This window comes from Elephas maximus, chromosome 7 (assembly GCF_024166365.1).
Source record: "Elephas maximus indicus isolate mEleMax1 chromosome 7, mEleMax1 primary haplotype, whole genome shotgun sequence".
Taxonomy (NCBI): domain Eukaryota; kingdom Metazoa; phylum Chordata; class Mammalia; order Proboscidea; family Elephantidae; genus Elephas; species Elephas maximus.
In genome coordinates, this window is record NC_064825.1 from 109,710,352 (window position 1) to 109,721,724 (window position 11,373).

At 36.2% G+C, this 11,373-nt stretch overlaps 1 protein-coding gene across 1 annotated transcript; it reads right to left on the minus strand.

Moving 5' to 3' along the window:
* Nucleotides 1–8,498: 8,498 nt before the first annotated feature.
* Nucleotides 8,499–9,446, minus strand: LOC126080322 (olfactory receptor 8K3-like). Its single transcript, XM_049891574.1, has one exon. It carries the CDS (start codon nucleotides 9,444–9,446, stop codon nucleotides 8,499–8,501), a length of 948 nt encoding a protein of 315 aa, XP_049747531.1.
* Nucleotides 9,447–11,373: the final 1,927 nt, after the last annotated feature.

An 11,373-nucleotide genomic window follows, 5' to 3' on the forward strand; every position in this document is an offset into this window, starting at 1 on the left:
ATAATATCCCTATTAATTTTACTAAACAATTAAAATTGCTATAGAAATGTGTACTTCCTCCATTAAATGAATGATGTTTTCCTGGATTCTCACTCACATCCTTGATAATTTCATTGTTAACTGGGCATTAATTCTAAGAAATATAGATTTCACCTATTATATTATTGCCTCCTTCTTCTCCTGTTCCAGTTGTCCAACGGCTCATATCTTCTAGACCACCTACGACGGCACCAAAGAAGAGGATGTAATAAGGCAAAGTAAAAACACCACAAAGCTCTCCGACAGTATTTAACTGCCTTTTTCTTGATCCAGCTTCATCTAGTTTTGATAAGTGTTGTATTACTTTCCAGAGTTCTGACTAGGTTTATTGTGTCTGTTTTTTTCTCTTCTTTTCTTTTTTTTTAAATGTTCCTCTGGATAAACAGGCCTGTGTATCGTTAGACTTCACCATTTTCACTGGTGTCACTTCATTTTTAGTAACTTTAGGAATACAATAATGAGATAAGAGATAAAGGAAATAATAAATGGAGTTTAAAAAAGCACTCTGACTTCTGTTCTAAGGCTTTATTGAGTATTTTCATTCTTTGAATTTACATATTTAACTGGTTAACCTACTTGATTCAGGTCTTTCATTATTTCAATAAAAATTAATGGCTAATAAAATAATTTTTTTTAATCTTGTAAATTTATTCTGTATTTATGGGAATAGAAAGAGAATCATATCCTATGCTGAAATCATGTAGTATCTCCACAGCTGTGGCCTTTTTCTTAATTAAATTCCTTTCTTTTCCCACGTAGAGTACTTTCACTTTTTCAGCCTAAGCCTTACCAGTCATAACCACAATATTGAAGGACTTATATCATGTGCCAAATGGCTGCTATCTTTTTAAGAGTTTAATATTTGTCTTAAATTAGAAAAAGGTATAAACCTTTCTAATCAATTTTTTTTTCAGATTTATATTCCCTTCCATTATGTCACTAGGATCAGATATACTCCTCCCAGGAGCCCCTGGTCAGTTAAGTGCTGGGCTACGAACAAATAGGTCGGCAATTCAAATTCACCCAGAGGCATCATCTCAGTAGAATGGTGTTGTGACTCATTTCCGAAAAATCAACCACTGAAAACCGTAAGGAGCGCAGTTCTACTCTGACACAAATGGGGTTGTCATGGGTTAGAATTGACTCAGTGGTAACTGGGTTGGTTCTGGTATTTTAGTATCAGACTTATCCCCACAAATGACTAGAAAATTACAGAAAAGTGTAGGAGACAAAAGTATTCAGACATTCTACAAGTAAAAGTGGAGTTTGATTCTCTAACAGACAGAGAACAAAGAAGGTGAGTCCCACAATGTTCCTGGCTATCTGAACTCAACCACTTTCTCGACTTCAGGCACTTCTAGACTTCAGAGCACTCCAAGTAAAGAAGGATGAGCTCTTTAAACCTAGGAGACACATATTGGACTTTGGGAAGACTTTAGTAGGTGCAATTTGCCAGTGTATTGTACCACCTCTAGTCAAATTCTCTTGAGATCACATTTTCTTTCTGGTTAATTTTTTGGGTGTTAATACGGTCTCAAATGCCATAGACCATATTCATCTAATTTTTGGTTTGGATTCCTCTAATTATTTATATGCGTACTCTGCATATTCTATGTATGCTACATGTGGAGTATTATTACTATACATGTTAACAATACAATTTAAAACTATCCCTAAATCTGTAATTTTATTAATTAAGGTGGTGATAAGATTAGAGATAAATAATTTTCTGTTTACTTCTGTTTTCCTCCAGTAGTTTCCCAAGCTTGTCATTTTTTTCCTGAAACTGTTTCAATTTGTACCAAATACGTTACCTTTCTGTATTTCTGACGATGTTTCTGTTTCAGCTCATTATTGGATTGTTGTTGTTAGGTGTCTTCGAGTCAGTTCCAACTCATAGCAACCCCACGTACAAGGAACAAAACACTGCCAGGTCCTGCACCATCCTCACAACCGTTGTTACGCTTGGGCCCATTGTTCTAGCCACTGTGTCAATCCATCCTGTTGAGGGTCTTCCTCTTTTCGGTTGACCCTCTACCAAGCATGATGTCCTTCTCTACGACATGTAGATATGTCCAAAGTATGTGAGACATAGTCTCGCCATCCTTGCTTCTAAGGAGCGTTCGGGTTGTACTTCTTCCAAGGCAGATTTGTTCATTCTTTTGGCAGTCTGTGGTATATTCAATATTCTTCACCAACACCACAATTCAAAGTTGTCAATTCTTCTTTGGTCTTCCTTATTCACTGATCACTAATGATTGTTCATACCTAATCATTATTGGGTATTGTGTACCTTTTCTAGCCCTGTCAGATATTATTTGATTCCCAAGGTATTGAAGAAAAATGCTCTTTAGATTGCTAAAACTCATACTTGTCTCTATTAGTGGCACAAGTGCCTGTGGAGACTAGGCCAAAATCAACAAATGGGGTAAAAAAGATTGTCAGCATTATGATAAAACTTACCTACATGCTTGTTTAACTAGCCATCATGTTTACCAGTTTACAAGTTTTTTTTTTTTGAATTTACTCTATGCCAAGGCAAAGTAGGAAGTAAAAATGTTTTTTTATTTTCCTTTGTAAAAAATGGAACTTGGTCAAGAATTTTCACTTATAATTATGCTCTTCATTTATGTGTCTAAGAATTAAAAAACATTAATTATAGGAAGAGGTTATTTGTATGAAATGATTGAGAGTTTGAAACAAAACAAATATTTGTCCCCAAAGATTAGTAGGAATAAGCATAAAAATCTGTAGTGACTAAGATGCAAAAATGGACTTAAACTTGCCAACAATCATGCAGATGGAACAGGACTGGGGAATGCATTTTTCTGTAATACAGAATGTTGCTGTGAGTTGGATCAAAAGCAACTATAAGAGCAACAAGCATAAAATACTTGCAGAAGTGTATATTACTTCAGAAGAATGTATATAGATTCAGAACAATTTAGCCCACCATCTTTTTAAACATTCTCTATTAATGAATAGTATTATTTTCAACATAATGCTTTTTGCTTTTGTTTTGTGTCCAGCAAAAAGAAAAAAAAAATCATTCTAGATGTATTTGTCCTGTTGACATGTTCTTCATTTTACTAACATAAAGTTTTCCAGTTTCACTGAAAATATAAATTAGAATATTTAAAATATTCTAATAAAATATTTTAATCTAATATTTTAAATATATTAGAAATTTTTTACCGTGATGTTCTCTATGAGTTATCACCTATAATAAATCTTGGGAAGGAAATAACATTTAATTTGAAGGTTCAAAAGTGATCATTCAGGTATATTTGAATAAATATAAAGGAAACAATGTACTTTTCAGGGCTTTATAATTAGTCTTTGCTCTGGGACCAAAAAGAGTGCAATTATCTGCTAAAATATTATTAAGAGACATTTGCCTTTTCCATAAGTTATTAGAACAATAATGTATATTAAATATTAAACACAAAGTTTGCATCAATTCTTAATGACTCCGTGGAAGGCATTTTTTACCTCTTTGTCCATTAAGCTGGGTATGCAGGGGTTAAGCATGGGGATGGATAAAGTATAAAACATGGAAACCATTTTGCATTACCAGAAGAATGAGCAGATTCAAGCTGCAGGTACATAAATAGTACAGACCCATAGAACACTGTCACCATGGTCAGATGAGAACCACACGGGGAGAAGAGCCTTAGCAGAATGATTTCAAATATGGCTATCAGAATCAGCATGTAGGTCAGCAGAACTACCATGAGGGTGGAAACCACATTAAATACTGAAAACATTAAGATCAACAATTCTATTTCTCATGCATTTGAGTACAGAAAAGGTATCAAGGGAACATCATCACAATAGAAACAACCAACAACATTAGTACCACCGAAGGTCAATGTAAATATCTCACTGGTGAGCATCACAGACTAAAAGGTACTGAAGAGGCATGGAATGCCAACAAGCACATGACAAAGTCTCTGGGATGAGATAACATTGAAGAGCAGAGGGTTACAGATGGTCACATAGTAGTCACAGGCTATGATTGCCAGGGTATAAAGTACACAAATAATGTACAAAAGGAGGAGAGCCATCTGCATGGCACACACGTAATAGAAAACAGTATTTGGATTCAAAACTAAATTTACCAGCATCTTGGAAAAATAACAGTAGAATTGCCAAGATCAACCAAGGCCATGTTTCTGAGAAAAAACTGTATAGGAGTGTTAGGCAGGAATTCGCCTTGGCCAAGGTGATCATGCCCACGTTGCTCATCCCTGCGGTCATGTAGACGATGAGGAAGATGCCCAGAAGAAGGAGCTCAGTTGCTTTGTGACTCTCATTAGAATGAAGTCAGTGAGCACTGTTAGATTCTGTTTCTCTCTTCAGTCCGGCTATCTCCTCTAGAAAGAAACAGACGGATTGATACAGGTTTTCATATGGAATCATCTAAACAAGTTATTCTGCTTGTAGACTGAATTGACATTTGTTTTCTTCCTACTAGAGATAGAAAAATAATTTTCATATTTGATTTTAAGCTAAAGTACATTGTAGAAGATCCTACTTCTCAAAATTGGAGGATGCATATGATACTCATTATACATTGTTATGACATAATTTCAGAAATGTTTGGAGCTTATGCATATATATTAAAACCATATATTGTTAATAGAGAGATAATGTTGTTTTTAAGTGCTGTCTAGACAATTCCAACTCATAGTAATACAATACACAGCAGAATGAAACATCGCCTGTTCCTGTACCGTCCTCACAATTGTCACTATACTTCAGCTCATCATTGCAGACACTGTATGAACCCATCTCCTTGAGGGTCTTCCACTTTTTCGATGACTCTCTACCACGCATGATGTCCTTCTCCAGGAACTTGTCCCTCTTCTTAACATATTCAAAGTATGTGAGATGAGTATCACCATCCTCACTCCAGAAGAGCATTCTGGCTATGCTTCCTCCAAGACAGATATGTTTGTTCTTCTGCCAGCCCATGGTGTAGTCAATATTCTTCCGCAACACCATAATTCAAATACACCACTGCTTTGGTCTTCCTTATTCACAGTCTGGATTTCACATACACATGAGGCAATTGAAACTACCATGATTTGGGTCTAGTGCGCCTTAGTCTTCAAAGAAACACATTTACTTTTTAACACATTAAATAGGTCTTTTATAGTAGATTTGTCCCATGCATCAGCTCATTTGATAACTGCTGCTTCCATTGACGTTGTTTGTACATCCAAGTAAAATGAAATCTTTGACAATTTCAATATTTTACCTGACTACTATGATGTTGTTTATTGGTCTGTTTGTGAGAATTTTGGTTTCCCTTATGTTGAAGTGTAATCCATGCTGAAGGCTGTAGTCTTTGATCTTTATCAGTAAGTACTTCAAGTCCTCTTCACTTTCATCAGGCAAGGTTGTGTCATCTGTATATCACAGGTTCTTAATGAGTCTTCCTGCAATCTTGATGCTGTGTTCTTGTTCATATAGTCCAACATTACAGATCACTTGGTCAGCATACAGATTGAATAGATCAGCATACAGATTGAATAGGTATGGTGAAAGGATACAACCCTGATGTATACCTTACCTGATTTTAAACCAAGCGGTATACACTTGTCCTGTTCGACACACTGCTTCTAGGTCTATTTACAGGTTTCAAATGAGCACAATTTCTTGTTGTTATTAGGTGCTGTTGAGTAGATTTTGACTCATAGAGACCCTATGTACCACTGAATGAAACACTGTCCAGTCCTGCACCATCCTCACAATCGTTGTTATGCTGAGTCCATTGTTGCAGCCACTGTGTCAATCCATTTTTTCCAGGTTCTTCCTCTCTTTCACTGACCTTTCACTTTACCAGACATGATGCCCTCCAGGGAATGGTCCCTCCTGATAACGTGGCCACAGTATATGAGATGGAGTTCTTGCTTCTAGTGAACATTTTTACTGCACTTCTTCCGAGAGATTTGTTCATTCTTTTGGCAGTCCATGCTATATTCAATATTCTTCACCAAAACCATAATTCAAAGGCATCAATTCTTCTTCAATATTCCTTATTCATTGTCCAGCTTTCATACACATGTGAGGAGATTGAAAATGCCATGGCTTGGATAAAACTCAACTTAGTCCTTAAAGAGACATCTTTGTTTTTTAACACTTTACCCATACGGGAGGCGATGGTCTTTGTTCTTCATCAGTAAGTGATTCAAGTCCTCTTTACTTACCTTGATGTACACCTTTCTTGACTTTAAACCACATAGTATCTCCTTGCTCTGTCTATGTACAGGTTTCTCATGAGCACAATTAATGTTCTGGGATTTTCATTCTTCTCAGTGTTATCCATAATTTGTTATGATCCACCAGTTGAATGTCTTTACACAGTCAATAAAACACAGGTAAATGTATTTCTAGTAGTCTTTGCTTTCAGCCAAGAGCTTTTTGACATCAGCAGTGATATCCCTTTTTCCATATCCTCTTCTTAATCCAGCTTGAATTTGTGGCAGTTTGCTGTTGAGGTACTACTGGAACTGCTTTTATTGCTCTTCCACAATATTTTAATTGGTTGTGATATTAATGATATTGTTCAATAATTTCTGCATTCTGTTGAGTCACGTCTCACTTGAATGGGCACAAATGTGGATCTCTTCCAGTTGGCCAGGTAACTTTCTTCCAAAATTCTTAGCATAAACAAGCCAGCACTTGCAGTGTTGCATCCTTTTGTTGAAACATCTCAACTGGTATTCCTTCAACACCTGGAGCCTTTGTTTTTGCCAATGCCTTCCATGTAGCTTTGACTTCTTCTTTCAGTGTCATCTGTTCTTGACCATATGCTACCTCCTGAAATGTTTGAATGATGACTGATTTTTTTAGTAAAACATTTGTGTGTTTTTCCATTTTCTTTTGATCCTTCCTGCATTGTTCAATATTTTCCCATAAAAAAAAAAATCCTTCAAAATTGCAACCAGAGACTTGACTTTTTTCTTCATTTCTCTCAACTTGAGAAGTAGAGGGCATGTTCTTCCCTTTTGGTTTTCTAACTCCAAGTCTTTGCACAATTCATTTTAATTCTTTACTTTGTCTTCTTCAGCTGCCCTTTGAAATTTTGTCTTCAGCTTTCGCTTCATCATTTTTTCCATTTGTTTTAGCTACTGTATGTTCAAGAGCAAGTTTGAGAGTCTCTCTTGACATTCATTTTGGTCTTTTCTTTCCTTCCCGTATTTTGAATGACCTTTTGCTTCCCTCATGTATGATGCCCTTGATATCATTCCAAGATTCCTCCAATCTGTGTCTTTAGGGCTCAATAAGTCCAACATATTCTTGAGGTGGTCTCTAAATTAAAGAGAGGTATATTCAAGGTTATACTTTGACTCTTGTGGGCATGTTTTGATTTTCTTCAACTTCCACTTGAACTTGCATATGAGCAATGGATGGTCTGTTCCAAAGTCAGCCTCCAGCCTGGTTCTGATTGATGTTAATGAGCTTCTTCATTTTCTCTTTCCACAGATGTATATAATTTGATTCCTGCATTTTCCATCTGGCAAGGTCCACTTGTATAGTCACCATTTATGTTGTTGAAAAATGTTATTTGCAATGAATAAGGCATTGGTCTTGTAAAATTTTGTTCTAAGACCTTCAAAGTCATTTCTATCACCAAAGCCATATTTTCCAACTACTATTCCTTCCTCTTTGTTTCCAGCTTTTGCATTCCAGTTGCTCATAATTATCAATGCATCTAGGTTATACCCTTACTCAATTTTAAACGATCACACACACTGAGACATCTTTCAAACTGGTCTGAATCTAATAACCCCCTCAGAAGACTATGAAGGCTAAAACAGAAGCAAAGGGCTTACACAAGCATACACAAAAATACATGATTACCCTGAAAAATTAGTTCTAATAGTTGAAAAAAACATCAGAATCACTGTAACTTCACTTCTGTACCTAGTACTTTTTCCCATTTCCACTCAGCATATCCACTCTCCTTGTCTGATTTCATGATTCCCAACATATTTTGCAAATAGTGAAACCTACTCCCATCAAGTTGATTCAACTCATGTTGGTGACCTTATAGGACAGAGTAGGACTGCCAGATAGTGTTTCCAAGACTGTAAATCTTTATGGAAGTGCACTGTCACATCTTTCTCCCTTGGAAGGGCTGGTATTTTCGAATCGCCGACCTTTCGAGTAGCATCCAAGCCCTTTAACCACTGTGCTGCAGGCCTTCAACACATTCTTCTTTACTATAAAGTTTGCTTAATTATTATGTTTGTGATCCATCTCTCCCCTCCAAGGAAGACAAAGGTATTTACATTTGTGTTCATCAATGCATTACAGCACTTATAAGAATATACGTAGAAGGCAATATAGAAACATATGTAGAATATATTTGTACTTGGTATTCCCATTGGAGGCACAGAGACAAAGTTTGAAGTCCTTAATGTAATTTATGGGAACCATATAGTACATCAAACTTTAGAGCATATGATGCTTATTTTTTTCCATGTCTGAAGTATGGCATGTTTTACATCTTTGTTCCTCAAGCTATAAATCAAAGGATTCAACATGGGGATCACCAGGGTATAAAATACGGAAGCCAATTTATCAGTGTCAAAGGAGTGACTGGACATGGGCTGCACATACATAAAGATTGAAGGCCCGTAGAACAATACCAACACCGTCAGGTGAGATCCACAGGTGGAGAAGGCCTTGTTCCTGCCCTCAGCTGAGTTCATCCTGAGAATGGCTATAAGAAGGAGCAGATAAGAAACAAGAACTATCAGGAGGGATGAAATAATATCAAAAGATGCTACTACAAGAAGGATCAATTCGATTTCACGCGTGTTTGAGCAGAGCAAAGAGAAAAAGAGGGGAATGTCACAGTAGAAATGATTGATGACATTGTAGCCACAGAAGGATGAATTAAAAATCTTTGTGGTGATAAGAAGAGCAACAAACGTGCTGTAGAAATAGGTGATTGCCACTAGCACCCAACACACCCTTTGTGACACGATGACTGTGTAGAGCAGAGGGTTACAGATGGCCACATAGCGGTCATAGGACATTGCTGACAGAATAAAGAGTTCACTAGTTATGAACAAAATAAAAAAAGCAAGCTGTGTAGCACAAGAACAATAGGAAATTGTGTTTTCATCCACAACAAAATTTACTAACATTTTGGGTCCCACGGTTGTTGAGTAAAAAAGATCAGTGACAGCCAGGTGTCTGAGAAAAAAGTACATGGGTGTTTGTAGTTTGGAGTCTATCTTGGTGATGATGATGATGCCCAAGTTGCCCACCACGGAGATCAGGTAGATGATGAGGAATACCCCGAACAATGGAGCCTGCAGCTCAGGGCGGTCTGTTATTCCGATCAGAATGAATTCATTCAGCACTGTTAGATTGTATGCGTCCATCTTGGTCTACCAGGAAACGTATTCTGGATAGAGACATCAGAATAGTCAATCGCTCTTATGTAGTATCATCTGGTAGATTTTTAGTATACAAAGTCAGTATACTAAATAAATTACATAAATCCAAACTTTTTAAAATAGGTAGTTAATAGTAAATCTATCTCCCACAACTGACTCGATGGCACCTAACAACAACAACAACACACAGGGATAGAGGTAGAGGAAGAGGATAGGGAGAAAGGACAGAAGGAGGGAAAGAGAGAGGTAACTGGTTGTAAGTTGGAGAAAATTTGTTCCCCAAAGAACATCTGTCAATATCTGGGACGTTTTGGATGTCACAACTAGGATAAGGGTACTATATTATTAGTACCTAATAAAGGCTTTTTTTTTTTTTTTAATAAAGGCTTGGGGTGTTACTAAACATTCTAGTATTTGCTGGGCAACTCCCCACAATAACAGAATTTCTAGTCCAAAATGTCAATGAAGGCTGAAATTGAGAACCTCAGAGAGATATATATATATATACACACACACACATTTAGGTATACATTTAGGTATGCATATAGGTATATGTGTATATGCATATATATGTACATGCACATACATATATACAAATATACATACATGAATTAAAAATAAAGAAATTTAAAAAATTTAGATGTTAGGTATATGAATGGTTACTAAACTTTCTGTTCATCATTTACAAAATGATAATTACACAATGATATTTCCAAATTATAATACACATATTAACTACATTATAAAATTTTAAGGAGCAAATTCCCAAAATGTGTGGAAATATTTAATATGCTTAACTTCAAAACAAGTCTTGTGAAAGCCCTTGTGGCACAGGTGGTAGAGACTTTGAACACAAGGAAAATCTAATAGATTGTAGCGGGGATAATTTGTCTTTGTACAGGGAAATATCCCCAGTAATAGATACATGCAGTTACAGTCTCTGTTATACCTCCACCTGTGGGTTATTGAATTGAGTATTTAATCTTTTTACCCACATCTTTAAAATAACCATGTCCTTTCAGGGTTTTTGGATAGATAAATGAGGATTAAATGTTTCAATGTGCTTTTGGTATTGGTATCAGTATGTATTGGGAAACAGCTCTCAAATATCAAGTACATAGTGTTTTTTGTTGTTTTTAAAATGTTCACAGTAAGTTGCCTCAAAGGAGGCTTTCTTTACATATGCATATGTAAATTCTTTTGAGTGATTTATGTCTATGTCAGGGCTATGATGACAAGCAGGTTGATTAGTGTGTTATCCATTTAACTGACCCCAGCTTTTCCCTACCCATCCTCAAATCCATGACGAAAATTGGACCATCAGTGTGCCAGTCTTTTGAATTACATATATTTTACGTTACTTAAAACATTTTAATATAAGTTTAATATAAATTTACTTAAAATATGTCCTCCCTGCAGGAAGAGTGTGTGTCAGGGTTGTATCTTCTCACCATACTTAGTCAATCTGTATGCTGAGCAAATAATCTGAGAAGCTGGACTGTGTGAAGAAGAGTGGGGCATGAGGATTGAAAGGAGACTCATTATTAACATATGCTATTCAGATGAAACAAGTTTTCTTGCTGAAAGTGAAGAGGACTTGAAGACTGATGAAGATCGAAGACCACAGCCTTAAGTGTGGATTACACCACAACATAAAGGAAACAAAACTCTCACAACTGGACCAATAAGCAACGTTATGACAAATGGAAAAAAAGACTGAAGTTGTTAAAGATTTCATTTTACTTGGATTCATAATCAATACTCATGGAAGCAATAGTCAAGAATTTAAAAGACACATTGAAAAGCAAAGATGTCGCCTTGAAGACTAAGGTGCACCTGACCCAAGCCATGATGTTTTCAATCATCTTCTATGCATGTGAAAGCTGGACGATGAATAAGGAAGACCAAAGAA